At 44.7% G+C, this 23,987-nt stretch overlaps 1 protein-coding gene across 2 annotated transcripts in view; it reads right to left on the reverse strand.

The window, feature by feature from the left end:
• Positions 1–23,435, reverse strand: part of runx3 (RUNX family transcription factor 3) — a 77,273-nt gene extending 53,838 nt beyond the window's left edge. Inside the window, exons 1-3 of one of the 2 annotated variants that reach the window (XM_085962637.1) lie at positions 22,387–23,435; positions 20,566–20,722; positions 12,865–12,969 (exon numbers count right to left, since the gene is read on the reverse strand). In XM_085962637.1, coding sequence (XP_085818763.1) covers positions 12,865–12,969; positions 20,566–20,722; positions 22,387–22,656 — 532 coding nt within the window. In that variant the 5' untranslated portion in view covers positions 22,657–23,435. The remainder of the gene's footprint in view (positions 1–12,864; positions 12,970–20,565; positions 20,723–22,386) is intronic. The other variant, XM_085962636.1, reaches the window with a different exon arrangement.
• Positions 23,436–23,987: the final 552 nt, after the last annotated feature.

A 23,987-nucleotide genomic window follows, 5' to 3' on the forward strand; every position in this document is an offset into this window, starting at 1 on the left:
ACCTCTCCGCCTCGCTGCCTCTCTTTCCTCCTTTAAGACGCTCCTTAAAACCTACCTCTTTGACCAAGCCTTTGGCCACCTGCCCTAATTTCTCCTTATGTGGTTCGGTGTCAAATATTTAAAAAAATCTTATAGTACTCCTGTGCAGCGCCTTGGGACGTTTTACTATGTTAAAGGCGCTATATAAATACAAGTTGTTGTTGTTGTCATTTTGCTGCATAGCCAGCATATTAACTCACTAACAATCTCTCCTACGAGTAACTATCTTGAAAACAGTACAATTTCAAAGGTATGTAGCATTCTACAAATGAATGGTATATGGAGCATACCCATAATGTGGTTTGCAACAGCATAATCAGGAGTAGTTCTGAAATGGATCACTCAGGCTAACAACCACCTTCATGCCTAAACTTAAAACTATTATCACTATTATGGTCAGTGTATGTGGGATTTTTCTTCCTTCTGTTTATAATTTTCTGTGCTCCTTTGAATATGTTCCTTCTAATTGTCCTGCACTTTGTCTACAAATGTGAAGTGGATAATAAGCGGCACAAGAGAAAAGTGAACGTCAGGGCTGCCAAAAGACAGGGCAGTGAGACAGGCGGGTGGGCCTAGTGGGTATTGCAGTAGTGGAAGTGGGTGGTGTTATCAGTTTGATTGCTTGAAACGGCAACACTTTCATCTAATTTGCTATTGCCCTGCCCTCTTGCAAGGAGCTGGTGTTTTGCAACCATCTCACGAATTCAGCCTGAAATCAGTGCACCTGATTTGCTTGCACTCTCACTTCAACCTATGCAGAGACCAAGGACAACATGCATGGAGAGCTCCCTCAGTAGTATGAATCTGTTCACAAAAGCTTTATTGAAAAAAAACTCACTTTAAGATCATGTAACAGGCACTTTTTAAAAAAAACAGGAATATCCTCAATTGGTCAGCTGTACGAGGAAAGATATTGTTGGCATCAATAATTTACTTCCCTTTAATGCACTTTTAAAAATGCTGATTTCTTTTTACGATGGAAGTACATTTATTTGCAATAATTTCTTATTTAAAATATTTGGACGGTGAAATAAATGCTTCCACAAACTAAACGTATTAAAAGTAATTGCACTGCCCTGTTAAACCCCGATGGATGCGATAACTTTTTAGCCAGGAAATGTTATGCTTGGGTCATAATTTTCCAGAAAGATGAAGATACAAAGTGCTCCCATGATGGCTCAGTGAGCGATTACTGAGTACCTGAGCCATTCAGTCAAATGACACGCACCATCCTGACTTGGGACATCTGTTCCTTCAAGGTCGCTGGGTCAGGGTTCTGGAATTCCCTACCTAACACTGTTGTGGGAGTGCCATCACCACAAGGACTTCGGGCACCAATAGGGATGGGCAATTAATGCGGCCTTTCCAGCATTGTCCACATCCCAAGAACCAATTTTTAAAAAAACGGTCCCAGGTTTAATCCGAAATAACATCAGAAAATGCTGGAAAAACTCAGCAGGCCAGGCAACATCCGTGGAGAGAGAAATAGAGTCAACGTTTCAGGTCGAAACCCATCGTCAGAACTGAAAAAACACAGGAAATGAAACCGATTAAAAGGCCAGTTTGGGGGCTGGGAAATGGGGATGAAAGAACAAAAGAGAAGTGAAGAGACATTAAGAGGTATTCAAAACGAGACGAGATGGTGATAGGACTAGTAAAGAGACAAAACGGCTCTAGATGAGGTGTGAAGTGCGCTGGCAGAATGAGAGACAGCTGCCATGTGGGAGAGAAAAAAAGGGGGGAAGGGCACAAAACAAAGGTGTGGATAAAAAATATATATAAAAGTGTAATAGGGGCTGAGGTTATGATCTGAAATTGTTGAACTCGATATTGAGTCCGTAAGGCTGTAAAGTGTCCCTTGTCTTTACTACGTGAACTGATCTCACCTGGGGGCATTGGTGAGGATTATCAGCCAGAGCTGACATGTGCAAATGTGGATGCCAGGTGAGGGCGGAAGCTGGTCATGCTGCAGATAGCCTGCTGACACTCACTATCAGGGCTAAAACATGAACAATGGTTCAGCAGAGGGAGACCAATACCCACCAAGAAGTCAATACATTGAGGAGCGGAAGGAAAATGAGGAGAAATTGATGGGGGGTAAAAATAAGCCAAGCAACCAAGATGTTTTGAGGCCTATTGAATCATTCATGCAGTGTCTTCAACAAAAACAGCAAAAACTCTCACCATGGCAGGCTCCATTATTTACAGTGAGATGACACTGTCAAAATCTACTGCTATCGTACGGTAAATTCTGGCAAAAACATGGCTGTGTTTAGTGGGATGGGTTTTAAAATCTGAATAATTAGGAATATTTTATGTGTGGGATTTTGTATTGAAGTCCTGTATTTTAATCATAAGTTCTAACAGGAGTAAATAGAATGCATTTTTAGACCTTGATATGAATTATATTTATCTTTCTATTTTATTGACACTACAACAGTCATTGTTCCTCTAAATGTTCCTCTCTGACTCCTCAGCTTTAAATACCATACCCTGAGTACAGTTAGATGAAGTAAGGCGGGAGGAGGCACCCATGGAGCATAAAAACACGCCTGCTTCTGAGCTGTAAATGCTATGTGCTCTCCCTCCTCTTGTACTCTTATTGTGTTGGATTCTGAGGGTAGATTTTTCCTCCGTGCAGTTTTTGGGTGCTTAGCCGGCAGAGCGAGCTAACCGGCCTGCCCATAATGCCGATGGGGCATCCGGTCTATTTTGAAGGCCAGGCCAGGCCTCATTAACGTAGGACTGGCAGGTTGCGGATGAAAAATGGGGGCGGGGGGGGGGGGGTGTGGTGGAGACCCATTGCAGCAGTGGCTCAGGTTGTTTTTGTGGAGCTCGGGGAAGCACTTCTTCTCCTCCCGGCCCCACAAAAATAATTTAAGTCTTAACCTCTGGGGTCCTCTTCCGCCGGGCCACCAGCTGAAACTGCGTGGAATGTACAATGGCACACATTGGTTGAGTCCTAAAAAGGCAATCGTGGTCCGATGTACCTCATAGGACCCCAGTTTGCATCTTAATAGGGCCTACCACCTGACTTGGGCGAGCGCTCTGGCCACTCAGCAGCAGGTCCTAGGGAAGATGGCGTTGACCACATCGTCAGCAGGAATGGGACGCCATGTCATTCTCCACCATTTATGGGGCACTACCACCCCACTTGCACCCAGCAGATGGCCTCACAATCTCTGCCTAGACTCACTGCACAATCTCCTACTCTAGCTCATACCTCGAGGCTGCAGAACTGTGGAACTTCTTACCTGCCTTAGTCTTCCTTTCCTCTTACAAGCTGCGGGCATTTGAAACCCAAGCTTGGCGCCACTGAATCACTACTTCTCATTTAACTTTATCTTCTCTCTCCTACTCTTTCCATGTCTGATGGGTTCCTGAACTATGGGCCTTGGACTTTCACCTGAGGCTTCTCGATTCAAAGTAAAGTCGAATAGGCAGGTTTTGGTCTAGAAATTTATCTCGGGCGGTGGCGCAGAACAGGCATTATTGGACCGGCCGCCCATTATACACATATGGGCTCAATTTTGCCAGCCCTGGGGAGGCGGGTTTGGAGGCGGGGCTGCCGGGAAAATGGCAGAATTTGGGGGCGGGTGCCCAACCTGCCCCCAACCCGCCTCCACGCCATCTTGCCAGGAGGCGGGTGTGGTAAACCACGTTCACTATCGTATCACTGTTAGTAGTTAGCACTGTTCACCACTGTTCGTTATAACTGTATCACTGACCACTATTGTATCACGGTACGAGGTCGCCTCTTGCCACACTGCTATACCTGGGATGACCACTGCTGACTCCGCCTTGGCTCCACCCACCAGGCCAGGTATAAAGGTGAGCGACTGGCTGGTATTCCTCCTGCTTGGATCGGATCACCCACGAGAGTGGGCTCTGTTATTTAGTCAATAAAAACCTTTAGTCACCTTCGTAACTCTTCGCCTTTTATTGGAGGAATTGATAGGTATATCAATTTTATTGACTAAATTTAATGATGTCCGACAACGAGTCACAACCGGCGGAGGAGCCACCAGCGCAGCTCCCAGGAGCACAGCCACACCAGCCAGCTTGGCTGCGAGCCCTCAGACCGCCGTACCTGGACCTGAACCCACGAGCAGCAAACTCAGCCGCAGACTTTAAACACTGGCTGGTCTGCTTCGAATCATACCTGAGAGAATCCAGCGTCCCTCAGGCATCCAAACTAAGTGTCCTGCAGGCACAACTGAGCCCGAGAGTATACACTCTCATCGAGGACATGACAACCTACGAGACCGCCATCAACCTGCTGAAACAGAAGTACCGGACCCCGGTAAACTACATGTACGCTAGGCACCTCCTAAGATCACGGCCGCAACAGCCAGGAGAATCAGTAGCCGAATTCTCACAGGCGCTATATGCACTCGCCAGGAACTGTGACTTTAAATCGGTGTCGGCAGCCGAAAATACTGAAGATAATATCCGCGACGCATTCCTGAAAGGCCTACGGTCCGAGTACTCACGGCAAAGACTGCTGGAAGCTAAAGACCTCAGCATGGAAAAAACTGAAGCCCTCGCTATCTCCCTGGAAGTGGCCCACCAAGATCAGGAAGCATTCACCAGGTACTGCTCGCGACCCTGGGACTCGGGCCCGACCCCTACCACAGCACCCTTCCCAGCGCCGCCCCCGGGACCTACCTCTGCGTCGGCGTCCCGGACCCGACCGGCCCCGCCACCCCCGGCACCGGCCCCGACATCGGGCATCCGCGATCGGGCCGCCGGCTGTTTTTTTTGTGGCCAGGAGAAGCACCCGAGGTCGCGCTGCCCAGCCAAGAACTCCATATGCAAAACCTGCCTGAAGAAAGGCCACTTCTCCAAGGCCTGCAGGAGCGGATCCTCAGAGGCCAGCAGTGCCGCATGCGAACTATGGGGGCGGCCATCTTCGTTTAGGGCAACTGAGGCCAGCATCCCCACACATGAGTCATGGGGGTGGCCATCTTTGTTTAGGGCAACTGAGGCCAGCATCCCCACACATGAGTCATGGGGGCGGCCATCTTTGATTAAGGCAACCGACCCCAATAGTGCCTCATGTGAGCTACGGGGGCAGCCATCTTCTCCGTCATTTTGCCCTACCTCGTGGGAGACGCCATTTTACTCACCACGCCCGACCGCCTCGCCCGCAGATGACAACGACTCGCTCAGCTACACACTAGCTTCCGTCACCCTGGACCAAGCCCGCCCGCACCATCTGTCCAAGTCAATGATGGACATCAAAGTGAACGGCCACGCCACGACCTGCCTGTTCGACAGCGGAAGCACGGAGAGCTTCATCCACCCAGACACGGTGAGCCACTACTCCCTCTCTGTCCTACCAACGCGCAGCCGAATCTCGATGGCATCGAGGTCCCACGCCACGGACATCAGCGGCTACTGTGTCGTGACCCTGTCGGTTAAGGGCACGGAGTATAAAAACTTTAAACTCCTCGTCCTCCCCCATCTCTGCGCTGCCGTCCTACTAGGGCTGGACTTCCAATCCCACCTCCAAAGCGTAACCCTAGCATACGGTGGACCCCTCCCCCCACTCACAGTCAACAACCAGCAAACGTTAAACCGCCCACCGCGTAACACCTGCAGCCTCTCCACCCTCAAGGTCCCGCCACCCTCTCTGTTTGCTAACCTTACCCCTGACTGCAAACCCGTCGCTACCAAGAGCAGGCGGTATAGCGCCGGGGACAGAGCCTTCATTAGCTCTGAGGTGCGGCGCCTCCTGAAAGAGGGCATTATCGAGGGGAGCAGCAGCCCCTGGCGTGCCCAGGTCGTAGTCGTAAAGACCGGCGATAAAAACCGCCTGGTCATCGACTACAGCCAGACCATAAACAGATATACCCAGCTGGACGCATACCCCCTCCCCCGCATATCTGACATGGTCAATCAGATTGCACAGTATAAAGTATTCTCGACCATCAACCTGAAGTCGGCCTACCACCAACTCCCTATCCACCCTGAGGACCGCCAGTATACCGCCTTCGAGGCGAATGGGCGCCTATACCACTTCCTTAGGGTCCCCTTCGGTGTCACTAATGGGGTCTCGGTCTTCCAAAGGGAGATGGACCAGATGGTTGACCAGAACGAACTGCAGGCTACATTCCCCTACCTAGATAACGTCACTATCTGCGGCCGCGACCGGCAGGAACATGACGCGAATCTGGAGAAATTCCTCCGTACGGCCCAACGGCTGAACCTCACCTACAATAAGGAGAAATGCGTGTTTAACACCACGCGCCTTGCCATCCTCGGCTGTGTAGTGGAGAACGGAATCATCGGCCCCGACCCAGAAAGAATGCGCCCCCTCATGGAGCTACCCCTCCCCCACTGCCCTAAAGCACTTAGGAGAACCCTGGGGCTTTTCGCCTACTATGCCCAATGGGTACCCAATTACGCGGACAAAGCCAGACCCCTCTTGAAAGCCACTTCCTTCCCCCTCACGGAGGAGGCGTGCGCGGCCTTCTCCCTCATTAAGGGAGACATAGCCAAGGCCACGATGCACGCAGTGGACGAGTCCATCCCCTTCCAGGTGGAGAGCGACGCATCCGACTTCGCCTTAGCCGCCACCCTAAACCAGGAGGGGAGGCCAGTGGCCTTCTTCTCAAGGACCCTACAGGGCCCCGAGATCCGACATTCGTCGGTCGAGAAAGAGGCCCAGGCGATCGTGGAGGCAGTACGGCGCTGGAGGCACTACCTGGCAGGCAAACGATTTACCCTCCTCACCGACCAGCGTTCGGCGGCTTTCATGTTTAATAACAAGCTGAAGGGCAAAATCAAGAATGACAAGATTTTGAGATGGAGAATCGAGCTCTCCACCTACGATTATGAGATCTTGTACCGGCCAGGCAAGCTGAACGAATCCCCTGATGCCCTTTCACGAATGACATGCGCCAGCGCGCATATCGATAGGCTTCAGACCCTCCACGACCAGCTCTGCCACCCCGGAGTCACCAGACTCTACCATTTCATTAAGGCCCGCAACCTGACCTACTCCATCGAGGAGGTCAGGACCATGACCAGGAACTGCCAGACCTGTGCGGAGTGCAAACCGCACTTCTATAGGCCGGACCGAGCAAGCCTGATCAAGGCCACCCGCCCCTTCGAGCGCCTGAGCATCGACTTTAAGGGGCCCCTCCCGTCCTCTGACCGTAATGTGTACTTCCTCAACATCGTTGATGAGTACTCCCGTTTCCCCTTTGCCTTCCCCTGCCCCGACATGACCAGTAGCACGGTCATTAAGTGCCTGAATGCCCTCTTCGCCTTGTTCGGGTTCCCGAACTATATACACAGCGACCGGGGCTCCTCCTTCATGAGCGAGGAACTCCGGCAATTCCTCCTAGAGAGAGGTATTGCAGCAAGCAGGACCACCAGCTACAACCCCAGAGGTAACGGTCAGGTGGAAAGAGAGAACGCGACGGTATGGAAGGCCGTCCTCTTAGCCTTAAAGTCTAAGGGCCTCCCAACCTCCCGCTGGCAAGAAGTCCTCCCGACAGCGCTGCACTCCATCTGGTCATTACTTTGCACGGCCACTAACACCACCCCCCATGAACGAATGTTCGTTTTCCCCAGGAAGTCGACTACGGGAACCACTCTACCAACCTGGCTGACCGCCCCGGGGCCGGTCTGGCTGCGGAAACACGTGAGGGCCCATAAAACGGACCCCCTGGTCGAGCGGGTGAACCTCCTGCACGCCAACCCCCAGTACGCCTACGTGGCGTACCCAGACGGGCGGGAGGACACTGTCTCCCTACGAGACCTCGCACCCTCAGCCGATCCGGAAACACCGCCACCACCCCCCCCAACCCAGGTAGACGGCATGCCGGAACCCCACGAGCCCTCGCCGACCACGCAAACACCAGCATCAACACCGGATAAGGCACCAGCACCGGATAAGGCAACACCACCGCTGCGGCGATCGGAGAGGCTTACGAAGCCTCCGGACAGACTGACCTACCAGAATTGGTAGTACACTTCACCCCGCCGGACTTAATTCTAAACAAGGGGTGAATGTGGTAAACCACGTTCACTATCGTATCACTGTTAGTAGTTAGCACTGTTCACCACTGTTCGTTATAACTGTATCACTGACCACTATTGTATCACGGTACGAGGTCGCCTCTTGCCACACTGCTATACCTGGGATGACCACTGCTGACTCCGCCTTGGCTCCACCCACCAGGCCAGGTATAAAGGTGAGCGACTGGCTGGTATTCCTCCTGCTTGGATCGGATCACCCACGAGAGTGGGCTCTGTTATTTGGTCAATAAAAACCTTTAGTCACCTTCGTAACTCTTCGCCTTTTATTGGAGGAATTGATAGGTATATCAGCGGGTAGCCGACCCGTGCCAGGTCCCACCTCCTTGAGGCGGGAAGGGGATTAATGCCAATTAACTGCCTGTTAACAGGTAGTTAACAGGCAGTTTTTTGGCTAATCCCTATTTTGAGCCCTGAAGTGTGGGCTTCCTGACGGCTCCAAACCTCGCCAAGGTTAGCGAGGCGGGCCGTTGGTCTGCGGGGGTCGGAGGGGCCGAGATGTCCGGTGTGCAGGTGAGTAATGGGTGCATGTGTGCAGAGGTAAGTGTGTGAGGTGTGTGTAAAGTGTTTTAATAAGTTTTACTTACCTTTACTTTCTCCTGCAGGCTTCCTCCCTTCAGGTCTCGGGAGTCCCTCAGCTCACCGGCACAGAATGCAGAATGGCCGCTGAACTGTCAAAAGCTGCAGCCTTCTGCTTTCTGGTCAGGAAGGCTTTCTAATTGAGTCTTGAGTAAAGACACAACTTAGAAGACAGATTGTCAGTGTTTGATAGCTTCACAGAGCTGTCAAACGATGACATTTCATCTGTCAAAAGCTCTTGACAGATGAAACGGCACTCGCTGACGTCACCTGTAACTGGCTTTCCCTTCATTGGCCTGCTAAGCCCGCTGGGCGGGCTTAACAAGGTCAATCAAGGGAAAGTAGTGTGGGTTGGCCACAAGTCGATGGAGATGGGACTAAAACCCGACAAGTGGGAGTCCCGCCTCCAAAAGCTCCCCATTGAGAAAATCCAGCCCAATGAAACTGAATATCGGGCGTGGCGTATAACCGTCGGCCTTTATGTTAGAAAAACTTCACCTTATCAAAAGCTAAATAAATGTACTCTGAAGCAATAGATGAAAGAGTTAATGCATTTACAACAAAGCTAGATAATGGAAATTTAAATGGCATTCTTGTCTTGCTCCTGGCTGTTGTAGGAGACAAGCCCATCCCAAAGTTCCCGCAGCAATAACATACCCCTTTAACAAATGTCACTGGCCCTTTGGTCAACTGGTTCTCTTTCATCTTTCAAGCAGCTTTGTGTTGCCAGCCATTCAAACGTGGGGCTAATTTTAAAGAGTTAAGTGCTGTTCCCAGATGTAGTTGGGCCTGCTCTAAAACTTTCTTATCCTCGCATAAGAAACCAAATACACGTCAGTCAGTCTGATGGTTTTCTTGTGTTTCTTTTCCGTAGCTGGAACTTAGTCACACAGACGGCACCTTCTTACTTGAATATGCCCATTCATAGGAACTGCGTGTTAAATAATTAATGCTAATTGCAGAGTTGATCTTCAGTGGCAATTAGTTAGGAACGAACACCTACCATATAGTTACAATGTCGTTTATTTAATATCATATGTGAAAATGCATTGTGCTGCCTGGACAACGCAACAAGTCATTCAGTATTTCTCAAACATTCCACAATAGAACAGAGGAAATTTCAATTTTATTTTAAATCCTAAGGGATTAACTATTATTTTCATTGGGCAGCCAAGCAATAATTCACTTGGGTTAATCAAGTCCCTTCCATCGAATTATCACATCACAGTCACCAGCCACAAGCAGCACTGAGCACTGTCTAGGCTTTACGTTCCCACCACAACTGAAAACCATGGAACAAACAGAATTTCTTGCCTGCGCCAAGCATTCTTCCATCCACGTGAAAAGCGAGGCATTTCATAAATCTCATATAGCACTGGCACTCATGAAAAAAGCATCTCCCGAACTTCTTCCGTGTTGGTAAGGAGGTTTGCTTTTCCTAAACCCCGCTTCTCATCCCTTCCTAAATGACCTGATTTTTAAAAATTATTATGGAGTCATAGGGCTGGATTTTGATACTGGAGGCGTGTAGGAGGCGCCTCCATCGAGTTGTGGCCAACCCACGAGATTTTGACTTGATTGACCTTGTTGAGCCCACCCAGCGGGCTCAGCAGGCCAATTAAGGGCCACCTGGCAACAGGTGATGTCACAGATTGACATTTCATCTGTCAAGAGCTTTTGACAGATGAAATATCAGCGTTTGACAGCTCTTTGAAGCTCTCTCTCACTGACAATCTGTACACTAAGTTAATTCCTTCCTCTCAGGCTGATTTAGAGATGTCTCCAGAACAGAAAGCAGAGGCTGCAACTTTTGACAGCTCGCGGCCATTCTGCATTCTGTGCCAGTGAGATGAGGGACTCTCGAGACCTGAAGGAAGGAAGGCTGTAAAGGTAAGTAAAGGTTAATAGAACTTCTTTAAACACTTTACACCAAACACACTTACTCTGCACTCATGCACCCATCACTCACCTGAACACCGGACATCTCGAACTCTCCAAGCCCTTCAGCCCGACGGTCCGCCTCGCTAACTTGGCGTGGTTTGGAGCCATTGGGAATCCCACACTTCAGGGATAAAAATAGGGATTAGGCCAAAAACTGCCTGTTAACTACCTGTTAACAGGCAGTTAATTGGCACTAATCCCCCTCCCGCCTCGGGGAGGCGGCTCCCAGCACAGGTCGGGTATCCACCTCCTTTGAAACTGGCATGGAGGCGGGTTGGGGGCGGGATGGGTTCGTGCCCCCCGATTTCGTGATTTTAACCCCCCACACGCCTCCAATCCCGCCTCCACGGCCCAATGAAAATCCTGCCCATAGAGTTATACAGCACAGAAAGAGGCCATTCGACCCATCATGTCCGCGACGGCCATCAAGCCCTGTCTATTCTAATCCCATTTTCCAGCACTTGGTCCATAGCCTTGTATGCTATGGCGTTTCAAGTGCTCATCTAAATGCTTCTTGAATGTTGTGAGGTTTCCTGCCTCTACCACCCTTTCAGGCAGTGAGTTCCAGATTCCAACCACCCTCTGGGTGAAAAAGTTTTTCCTCAAATCCCCTCTAAACTTCCTGCACCTTACCTTGAAAGTATGCCCCCTGGTTATTGACCCCTCTACTAAGGGGAAAAGTTCCTTTCTATCTATCCTATTTATGCTCCTCATAATTTTGTACACCTCAATCAGGTCCCCCCTCAGCCTTCTCTGCTCTGAGGAAAACAACCCCAGCCTGTCCAGTCTCTCTCTTCATAGCTGAAACACTCCAGCCCAGGTAACATCCTGGTGAATCTCCTCTGCACCCTCTCCAATGCAATCACATCCCTCCAATGCAATCACATCCTGGACTGGATATTTTACTTGCAGTTTTCAGGTCTTTCTCGTGAGTGACACGTGACAAGTCAAAGTGATGCAGCATATCCATGGTGCCCTATTCTATTTATTCTGATCCGGTCTAAAGTCACCCTGCGCCTAGCTCACTGAGTGGGTAACATGTGACCATTTCCAGATGTTTGCCACTGGGCCTTCTTCTGCTGCAGCAAATAATCAAATCAGGCACGGCAACAAAAAATAATGATCACAAACGGCAGAGTGGCCAGCCGCAAGGTTGTTTTTTTTTCAATGTTTAAAGTTTAGGTACTTACCTTCAGGAAAAAAAAAATCATATTTTGAATGCGATCAATTAAAAAAATCCTCATTTTTGTTTGTAGTGGAGATTGTACTCCCGGCTTGGTCACTAATGGTGCTGACCTCTGCTCTTGGTTGTCTGTTCCTGATTCTTTGATCAGTAGGAACTACCAATGAAGAGGAGACCTCAGCCCAGTTAGCAAATAAACTGCATGGTTCCACATTTCAGACACTGTTGCACGAGAAGTACAACATTCCTGCAACCCAGCATATCTGAAATATGATTTTTTTAAAAATTTATTCCATCTTTAGATCCGCAAAGCTGGCTGAAAAGCACAACAGCTTTAAATGTCCGAACATAAAGTTTAAGTGTTGGGGTCACCTCAAACAGTACAGCAACAGTTAGGACTATCGCCTGCATGGGTCCAAGCTGGCTAAGCCCAAGAAAATCGTCCATTTTATCTGCTTCTATTTGCTTATTGATAATAAGGGAACAACAACAAGCAAATTATTCAGCTCAAGAAGTTGACTATTTAAAATGTTCCTACTACTGTCAAGGAGCAAAACAACCATTCAATATCACACTTGTTCTGATTACAATCATGACTTAACATCAGTACCTCACATGTACAGCATGTTGGTTAGTGCATTGAATTTCCAGATGTAATTCCTCTTTAACTATTAAATATCCATGGCTTCAGATCCTCCATAACTGTTAAAAATACTGAAATAATACTTCAGGGATCAGTTGCATTTTTCGCGTTGAATCTGCCCATTCATGGGTTAAATGCTGTAATTAACTAATGCTGATTATAACCTCTGATTTGAAATGACTGCTAATCCTGCATGAACACTTTCCATGTTATCTTTATGCCATGTATTTAAGTTTTCAGTGTAAATATATAATAATTGATATCACTGTACAGCACAACTCAGCAATCCCATTTCAAGCGGTGAATAAGCCTATTCATGAACACTTTACTTGCAGTAATTGCTGCTGATTAAAGCACCGATCTTGGATGATAATTAATCCTGAATGAATGTATTCTATGTTTGAAATTTATAAAATGAGCTCTGACTTACTGCGAGGCTCTCTGGGTCCGTCCACAGTAACTTTAATGGCTCTGTGGTAGGTGGCAACCTGAGGAGGACTGGTGAATACGGTGATTGTCAGTGTGAAGCTCTTACCTACAGGGGGAGAAACAGAAAAGATTGTTTATTTTGCCATGTTTCTGCCAGACACGTCAAGCATTGCAGACTGGGGAAGGAACGGGAACAGGAAGGGGGACAACATTCCCGAGCCTGTTGGTGCAGAGTGGCTCAGTCGCCCACTGCTGATTTTTTTTTGTGGAAAAATCACAGAAAACTGAAGTCTATTATGAAATAAACCCTGATGGATATAATCAGTCTGTTACATTAGGGATGGATTTCATTAGTTCCAGGCTACACCTCTATGGGAGTATCTTTTGCGAGCGAAGAACTAATGAACTCACCTTATTGCAACTTGCTCCAAAAATACCTCTTGGCTACTCATGCCTTGGCACTAGTAACGGTCTTCAAGACCTTTGTTTCCAAAGCTCCCCAATGTCCTCGGCAGAAACACGATATGTAGAAGTGAATAGTTACGTTAGGTTTTTTTTTAAAAGGGGGGGGAAGCAATGGAATAAAATGATTAACTATGAAGCTGATTTTTGTCAAATACATTTTTCCAAGCTTCCTCTACACCGCCCCCCCTCCCCCCCACTGAGTTGTCCCCTATCAGTAAGGTGGGATCTTTCTGGGCAGCAGTTGTCTCATGGCCGCCATCACTACTACTCCACCATCCGTCATTTGGAGGTGGGATTCAAACAGGGCACAACTTGGGTTCTGCGAGTTCTTTTTGTGCTCCCACGAGGGGGATGCCCACAGTAGGACAGTGGGCCTCAACCCCCTCAGCAGTGACAAGCAAGAAGTCACAAGCTGAGAGCGGTGGGCGGGAAATGCAGGCAGCCTTAGGAGTGAGCTTAAATCTTCTGGTCAGGCTCAAGCATTCGTCGACATTGAGGTTGCAACCACCATTTATATCGGATTAATTTGTCACCGCCGTTCAGGAGTGTCTATTCCCTATTTTCTCATACAGATGTCATTCATATTAGTTTAACAGGGCTGTGCAGTCCATCATAGGATGATACATACTCCAGTACAGTATTCTGAAAGGGAGTGCGCTTTAATCAAATATATTTTGCTGAGGACTTTGGTTGTGTGGGTTTCTTCTGCACCAAAAATAATTTATCCAAACATTCTGATTTATTAAGATAATATTATAGATAAAACACATCAATAAATTCATCTTCATACAGCTCAGCACTCCATCTTCACTGAGTATTGACCCTGGTGGTATTGTAGCACAGAAAGGATGGCTTGGGGTTTCCGCTCGATTGTGGTGGGTTTTTCGGTGCAATTTGGCCAAAATCGGCGTAACCGGCATAAGGTTGAGAGGAGAGGTGTTCAAAATCATGAGGGGTCTGGACAGAGTAGATAGAGAGAAACTGTTCCCATTGGCGGAAGGGTCGCGAATCAGAGGACACTGATTTAAGGTGATTGGCAGAAGAACCAAAGGCGACGTGAGGGAAAACTTTTTTACGCAGCGAGTGGTTAGGATCTGGAATGCATTGCCTGAAAGGGTGGTGGAGGCAGATTCAATCGCGGCTTTCAAAAAAAAGGGAGTTGGATAAATACCTGAAGGAAAAAAATTTGCATGGCTGCGGGGAAAGGGTGGTGGACTGGGACTAGCTGAAGTGCTCTTGCAGAGAACCGGCACAGGCTCAACGGGCCTCCTTCTGTGCAGTAACCATTCGATGATTCTATGAACTGGCGCAAAAGATCGCAGAATTTTAAGCGCAATTTGCATTCAGTGCAACTCGAGTTTCCGCGATCTTTTGCGCTAGTTTTAAAAACATTGCACTGCAAGCAGGCCCCGCCCACAAATTGGTCATGCCCCCAGGGTGAATTAGTCACCATTGGGAGTTTCCGCTAATTACGCTCATTTGCAGGCCTTCAAGGAGGCTTTAAAAATTTAGCTGGATCTTTATGTGCAAGGACACTAACAGGTATGTTTTAAAAGCTTTTAAATGTGATTTTTGTTTTAATTTACTAAGAAACTGACTAACGTACCCCAATATAACTAGAAAATAGTTTTTTTTAAAGTGAATTTCAGTCATTTAAAATCAGGTGGATCGACACTGGTTAAAAATGCTTATTTTTTTGTTACAAACCTATTTTCAGCTGTTTTAATCAAACTTTAACAAGTTACCATTTTTAAATATACATAGGAAAACTTTTTAAAGTCTAATTTTTAAAAAGTTACGTTTTAAAACGCTGCCCAGATTGCGCTGGTTCACGGCAGATTTTATGTTCGGTGATATGCAAATGAGTTTGATCGGAAAGTCGGCCGGGGGGGGGGAAATACTTTACAAAACAGGTGCAATTTTGGGCGCAATTTACGCCGAAATCGGCAATTGCACCCTAAGCGAAAACTCTACCCCCCAAGTGTGTAATTTTCAAGCTGCACAGGAAATCTAATTACTCAAAAGAGTGGATATCATGAAACAATAAATATCATCTTGCATCTTTTAAACTAGAGAAGCAATCTATTGAAAGCTGACAGACATGATTGGAAGAAGAGGGTATAATCCCATAAAACCATTCTTGTGCTATAGAACGAGAAAGAATCAGCTGACCGTTCCTATATAGGGCATCTGGAGGGGAGGGAGCAATCCTCAACCCCACTTAACTCTTACAGTTGATAAACTTTTGTTATCCCCTGAGAAACAAGAATACCTTCCCTTGTTTCATTTCCCCAAAACTCTAATCTCCAAAGGTCAAGAAGTTAAGTGAATAATCGTTAAAGAACAGAAATTGGAAACACAAAACCTAAACATTTTAAAGCCCAGAAAGACTCATCGTTGTGTCGTGACTGCAGCTGAGAACAGTAACCACGATATTTCAACCACTGGGACGGAATCAACTTCATGTGACCATCACAAATGTTGATTCTGTAAAATTTCACACTGGCAAAATTAAATACATTTTTTGAAACGGTTGCTACTGGAAAAAAAGTACACACTGCAGGTAAAAATCTCACTGTTCAACCTGAGTCTGCAGAGCATGAGGCTACAGCAACGTTACAGCTTTTCAGTGACCTTACACCAGCCCAGCTTATCGACTATTCAACCATATTCCGATTTTCTTTCTTTTGTTTTGGCATCCCACTTAATGCTACATTATGCAAATTTATAGATTTACCAGATAACCAGCGAGAATGAAAATGTTAGTATAACTACAGGCGTTCCCATTTTCATGATATTTAAAGGACTGTTTCTTAAAAGTTTCAAATTTAAATTTTGGTGTGGGTACTTGACTCTTACAGAGGTGACATGGTGCTCAACCCAGTCCTATGATGTGGTTCAATGCATACTACTGTTATGGGACATTCTTGTGGTTCATTGTGGCCTGTGAGAAGTAGAATCAAACTGGTTGTGAGTCGACATTCGCTTTATTAATAGTATTATATTTACTACAACACATTCCTCTGTAGTCAGATTTACCGACTCAATTCCTACTCACTGATCAGGAATATGCATATAACCAGATTAGGAGGGAAATACTAGTCCGGGCATTCCTTTGTAACATTTCGTAATGTTGCTATCTTTTCCCCAGTTTTTTTCACGTTAACAACAGCAGATGTTAGAACGCAATGTTCGAACAGAGCCCGTCAGACGTCAGTATCAGACGTCAGTAGGACAATCAGTGGGCGTGAGTATAATTATAGGTACACCTGGTACAATTTGACCTGATTGAAGTGAAATTGTCCTGCATGTTACATTGTTCCTTTTAAGTAAAAATATTGACAATAAAATTGATGCAGGAATCACTCTTTGTACTCCTGAATTATTGCCAGCTTTCTCATTTAACTATAAACAGCACAACACCTCGTGATGCTTTACTGTGGCCTTTGCTGTATTCTGGTAGACGCTGTGAAAAGGTTCGTCCAATGTAATTGCAGGTAACATGGACTGTAACTGTAAACAAGAGCTAGGCGAGGGGGGGCAACCATTCACGTGACAGAAATGTACAGTTAAACTATGGCATCAAATTTAATAAATACAAATGGTATGGACTGATAAGAGTTTGGCACCTTTTCCATTTTCAATATTCACTCATCAGTTTATATACTTGTACTGAACTGACTGAAGTGCCATCAAGCTTGTGTTAAGTTGTGGTAAACAGGGGTTCCACTCAACAGGAACTGGCTTCTATTTCTGATACAATGTAAGAAACGTCATATATCGTCATCAGCCAAAACCCACAGAAAATGGGTCACTCGAGTGTTTAAGTAATTATCCCAGGATTCACATTAACTAAAACATCTTGGAGGAGTCCTATTTATTACACAAATAAATATGATAGGTTCTAAGTAGACAGATTTTCTTATAAATATAAAGTTTATGTCTGCAAGAGTGAGTATGTCTTAACATAGCAGGTTGTGGTATAGTGCCTCTTAGCATGCTGTGTTTACTACAGATAACTGCATTCTGGCAGATTGATGCTTTTTGTAAGGCTATTATGAACATTAACTTATTGAGGTTGACTATTGAAGTAGTACTGTAATAGAATAGTAAGGCCATTGAACAAACAACATTAATCCCAATATTAAAAACTGTTCCACAATACTAGGTGGATGTAACATAATTGGCATCTGGATAGATTTTATATTGATGCAATTTTTACATAAAAAATAATGATGTGCAACTGCATCTTCATTTACAGGCTATTTTTGAAAGAACAAAGTTCAGGAAAAACAATACTTTTTTTTTAAACTGTCAAAACTGCCAAAAAGCAGAAACAATCCTTGCATTTTCTATTTGAAAGCTTTCTGAAAGTTTTTTCTTTTAGCTTCAACTTTCCAAAATAATACCCACTTTTGAGCCAAGCAATCAAGTACTATATTTACAAATAATTTTAATTGCTGAAACTGTTCCAAGTCAAATTCAGTTGATTGCTCAAAATGTCCAACTGTGTATAATTGTATGGTGTATAATTGCAGGTTAGGTGTTTTTTTATACAGTGTTCACCTGGAGTTTTTGTTTTTCCAAGTTCAAACACTGCAATTATATAAGTAAGTAAAGTATTTTCTATATTTGCCTAAATCTGTTTTACTGCTTTGGAATGGAATAAAAAAAACTATTGCAACCATTAAAAGGCATGAGTGGAACCCCTCTTTACCACAACTTAACACAAGCTTGATGGCACTTCAATCAGTTCAATTATTGCCAACTCATTAGAACTGAATCTACTGTTGGTTCCAATATATATATATATATAAAAAATTACTCTCTACAGATACAATGGTGAGATTTGGAATTGTAAAGCCGAATAAGCAAAACACAGTGAAAAGGGCCACTGCCTCTATTACATTATATATATTTTTTAAATCAACCACAATTAATATACACAGATGTACTTCCACATATTCCAGCCACTGACCTATTCTTGTGCACAAACTTGCATTTAGTTTGAACAAAATTACTTTAAAGGTGTAATTCTACAGCACCTCCTGTAAATGGAAAGACTGTTGAAATTATTTTCCAGTGTTTTGGCTGTGACTGAATCTAAAGCATTTTTCAATGATCATTAAAGGCTTTAAAAAAAAAATAATGATCAGACCATTAAACTATCCAAGTAAATTTTAAAATTGTCCTATTGTGGATAAATCCTTCCCAGTTTTCAGAATTAAACTGCAACCATGAAGCATTGGAAACCCTAATTACGAGGAAACAAAAATCAGAATCTAACCTGGGGTTGCATTAACTTCTTTTTCTATGAGTGCAAAAATGAAGATTGTAGTACAATCGGTAACATTTTAAACCTGGGTGGCACTTTGTGGATGAAATGCTGATAAACAATAGATGTAGTTCAACAGAAATATTCTAAAATATGTACCAATAATAATTAAGACGCAGAAGCAACATCCAGGCTCAGGTTTACAGTTACCAGAGTATAGTGTAATAGAAGGATCTACATCAGCACAATTGGCTAGTGAAAGAGTCATGTCTACACAGAGCTCGGAAGGATACTGTCTCCTAACAATGAGGCATGCAGTTAATAAAACATTCCTGCTTAATTATTTTCTAAACTATATTCACGACTTAAATCACATGCCAATTTTCTTTTAGTGATAATCTTCATTGTTTTTGCTTTCTTAAACGGCCTTTGTTGCAAATGATCAAATTTTGCACGGGAGCAGATAAATGTGCATGGCAGCAGATTGAAGATATCCTTAAGACACCCAAAAGTATGCGCCTTCAGGGGTTTGGATCTGTAAAGTTTGAATGACATATTTATACTTGCGGCAGTTTATATTATTTAAGAGCATCTGTTTTGGTTGTGAGCGCTAATTTATTATAAGTGGTTGCTCAAAGAGGTAATTATGAATGATCACTCTTGACCATTTGGAGTGCAAAAAAAATGATATATGGTGCAAAATGTAACCAGAGATTAATTTCTGAATGAATAATGTGTAGCATTTGCTGACAATTATGTTGAAGATAAGTATGAGCGTTGTTTTATTTTAAATTGGCCTTTACCATCATACAGTTGCTGTCGGGTCCACCTTGCTGTTTTGACCTATTCTGTACTTATTCCCTCGCAAGTTGGGTTGTCAATGTTATTGCTTCTTGTTTTGTTGCTCGTGTATGATTGGATGATTTTGTTGAGAAAAATATATAATTCTAACGGACAATGGGGCCGTTTAGAGAAGATCAAGGGGTCCTTGAACGGAAAGGCGGCAAGGGCCTTACGGATCCAACAAACATTGAAATGAAAACTGAAAGATTCGCCCAGGGTTGAATGGGTTTTGTTCAAAGCGGATTTTTAAAAAACATACTTATTAATAACGGTTCAATCAATCATCATTTTCTCCCCCAACATTATATTAAAAAATCATCAGTTTTCTCTGTAATTATCATTAAGTTCAGCAGGGCAAGCTGACACAAAGTCGCAGAAGGAACCCTTCCCCATCCGACAAGTGGCTAGACATTTCACAAAATCTGCAAAGCAGGAGAGAATCAAGAGCAAAAGGGAAAATGTCAAAAGACCGAGTAAGCAATCTGAGTTTACATTAAAAATGAGAGCGGGCCCAGACGCTCAAAATTCAGAAAGAGCCTGACTCTGTTTTCTGATCAAGTTAACTGGCGGAGAAAAAAATACAAAGATCGACAAAGCAGCCAAATAACAATCGATTTCAAATCGAATGGGCTTTGTTTGAGGGTGGGAACATTGATAGATTTTTTTAAGTCAAAACAAATAGGAATTTTGAGAGGCATTTGCAATTGGATACGAAAACATAAATCACTTGTAATTCGTGCAAAGGTGATCTAATGTTAATTTAAAGTTAATTAAAAACTACAAATGAAAGCATTTAAGACTGTTGAAAGAGTTAAAAGGGGAACAGTGTGCGGGGGGAAGACTTGTCTGAACCTTGGGTTGTCACAGCCCTCCGAACAAGAGAATGGATTCCGTGCGATCAAATTGATTGTGGATTGCGGTATGAAATGATTACAAATGGATTAAACTCTCTAATCGGTTGAGGAAAGTGCGGAAAAATAAGTATCTACTGATTAGAAAGCAAAAGCAATTAGAAAGAATTCCCTGGTGCTGCGATCTAGTGCTGAGGAAAAAGAGGTCACTGTTAACCCCGAACCCCCAAAAACCACAAATCATTTTTTTTCTTGTCGTTGCAAATACCTCGTCCGCTTCTCCCCACAAATCTGAGGTCATTAAATCGGGCGACTGTGTTTTTCATGACAGCCGAAGCGTTGCGAAGTTCTGCCGAATAGTTTTCGTCATTTCCAGCCATGACAGTGACCAGGGTCCCATCAGGAACTTCTCCAAGGGCCACGACCTGCACAACCGAATCATTGCTCGGGTTAAACTCTTCCAAAATAACTGAAACCCACACACACACACACACACACACACACACAACGCGCTGACAGCTCGGAAACTCTGCCCACACGGCAATGCACTGCAATTCATGACTTTACACTGAATTAAAATCAACACCGATTCGGTACAAGTATAGATGATTTCATTATTGCTCCCCTTTGCAGTGAATTACAAAAAGAGTGATATCAATTTATATTCGGTGCATTAATGAGTATGTGTGTATATCTGTAAGAGTAAAACGCAATTTATTTGACAGTTTATGTTTGAACAAGGACATCAGTTTCAAGGAAAAGAACTGGAATCTTGTCCATGGATTTCAAGCCTATTTCAGGCACTACTGGATTTCAGTGAATTAGTTTGGATTTGAATGCAACAACTCCGGCGTCAGTCTATCCCTTTGAATTGTGCGAAAACTCCATCTAAAGAATTATTTTTCCGCCTTTCGTGCAGCTCCCGGATTGGGTTTTCCAGCAGTCATTGCTGTGATAAGGTGTCTCAGCGTTCCCATGGCATTGCTATCTAGAGTCAGTATTTTTTGTTTTAACTAACTGAATGTTAGCGTGATTATGATTGCTGAAAACTTGCATAAACCGTTTGAGCTTGACTGAAACTTTACATCTAGGCGTTCTGCACCATTTGAAGGCTGAATTAAATTTCGATTTGTCTCTTATGTATTGCAAAGAAGGATTCGATTTTCTCTTTTAAAGTCTTAGTCAACATTAGATATCTGAAAATTCTGATGCGCCGAATTTGTGCATTAAAGGCAATTTCTGTGCTGGTTGTACACATGCTGAAATTCACCCTTTTTTTCCTCATCTGCCATAGTTTGAGCTTTGCACTCACGGTGTATTTAACACCGCAGAGAGCGACTGGGCCCACTTTCTGACTATAGGAGTTGATGGGACATCCTACTCAGTCCTGGGGCTGGGGATTAGAGACAGGGCGGTGTGGCACAAAGAATGTTCCAATCATTTTGTAATGTTTGCTTAAATCTAAAATGAGAAAAAAAAATCCAACATGTATTTTCTTAAAATGATGCCTTGGTCCTTATGACCGCCAATTTGTGTGGCTTGGGCGCATTCAGTACAGGTTATACAGTTACCAGGAGAGAATTCTCACAGCTCCCGCACCAGTCCAGATCTTGCATTCATTCATATACTTATATGTATATATAGATTATATTCGTACTCGACAAGCAGTAGGCACATTATGTTCCTGCACTCCGTGTAGGTGTTGTAATCCAATTATATACTCTTACATTGCCAAAATGTTGCGTTTCCATTAGATTAGTAATAATTTATTTATTACAGAAGAACAATTTATCAAAAATCTACATTTTCATTGTCGGGAGTACAACCTAATTGAATCTATTTGCATGGACGGTGTAAACATATAAAGTCAATTTATGCTTATTTTGTTACATTTAAAGTAGTACTACAAGGTTTAAAAAAAAACTCGCATGTTTTAATTGCACATTGTCGCTTACGCTCTTGTCATTATTGTATTCCTACACAGACACCGACCTGTATATAAATATTGCGGTTGTGGTTATAACGCGGCAGAAACTTTCCCAATTTGACAAAAAAAAGTTTCAACCAAAAAAAACCAAATGATACTGACCTTAAATGCCACAGGCAGCGTCTTGTTGCACCGCCAGTGTGAAGGCAGCACCGAGCAGAGGAAGTTGGGGCTGTCAGTCCGCACTAATTCGCCAGCGTGATCCTGCAGGACATCGACCACCGTGCGGGTCTCGGGCCGGATTCGGGACAGCCCTGCTGGGTTGGGCTGAGTCAGTGACACCGGTTCGCTCATCTTCCCCGAGCTGGACGTCAGCGTGGTGGAGGGAGGAGTGAAACGCCTGCTTGTGCTGGGATCTACGGGAATATGCATCACAACACTCGGGTTAGAGAACAGCAGCAAGGAGGGTTCAGACAACGGCAATCGACCGCTTCAAACAGTGGCTGCGGTCAAATAACCCTCCGTCTTTTTTTTAATTTGGGGAAAGTCTTTTCTCTCAAAAGCCAACTTTAAAAAAAAACTGAAGTTCTAGGATCAACTTTTTTGTTTCTCAACTCAATCGCGTTTCAGATCGTCAATCACAATGTCCGTTCAGTTCCAGATACTCTCAACTTGCTTCCTTCCTAGTTATTGAGATACTGAATAGTCCATTCCTCCTGCCCATAGATCACTCAGAAGTATGAGGATCGGCGTTGGGTGCCAAGAGTATTATTTTTGTTGCTGCAGTCGACCTCAGATTCAGCAAGCTCTTCAAGCCAAGAGTTCTGCAACTTCAAAGCGCCTGAGCACCATTTCCCCCCATGTAGCACGCAGTGATCATATCGTGAAGCCTTCACTTCTAACTCCACACGCCGAGCCAAGCCAGAGAGGCGACGATCACTTTCAGTATCACTGCAGCCCCCGTCAACGTCTATCATTCAGCAGATCTGGCCACCTCCAAACGCGCAGCGGTGCAAGCGTTTCAAAAACACAAAATGCAAAAAAAAACAAAAGTTTTTTTTTACAGTATTCCTAAGGTTGCAGTCTGCTAGGCGAATCTCCACATCAATTACTGAAATCCTTGGGTTTCTTTCAGAAAGTTTGCTTGCTTGCTGATGAAAGCAGGGAAGTGCTCTGAGCTGCCAATATGCAGCCTCCGTCACCTAACCTGAGTGGAGTTGGCAGTGAGTGACAGCGCTCTTAGCCAGTCGCCTCTTGCAATGTTGCGCTCCAAACTCTTGCAGCCAATGAGCGCAGTCTCGCCCTGCAGAAGGTTGAGCAGCCCTTGGGTCCCGCCCCCTCCCCCGACGTTTGAGCCCAGCCTCATTCAGATGCTTGTGCATTTTTTGCGTTTTATTAATATGTTTACATAGCTGACATAGCTCAACAGAAAAATACAAACAGTACTTTCCTCGGGTAAAGACTGACAAGCCAGTACTGTTTAGAATGGGATTTGTTTGTTTTATAACGAAAAGCTAACATCAGTATGACTACTGCAAGTTGGGGAACAAGAACTGAAGGGACAGGTCAGGCAGGGAGGATAGGCAACACAAAATATGCATAGAATTATCTGTACAATGTAAGGATCTCTGTGAACATAGAAGGTTAGATGGAATGCATGCATGTGTACTCTTATATACATATTATACAAATATTATAAATGGTAGAAAGCTATTGTTTATGATTATACTTGTGCTACATGTGTGTTTACATAAACAGGTCGT

This window comes from Somniosus microcephalus, chromosome 20 (assembly GCF_052327205.1).
Source record: "Somniosus microcephalus isolate GS21.2 chromosome 20, FLI_Smic_1.0, whole genome shotgun sequence".
Taxonomy (NCBI): domain Eukaryota; kingdom Metazoa; phylum Chordata; class Chondrichthyes; order Squaliformes; family Somniosidae; genus Somniosus; species Somniosus microcephalus.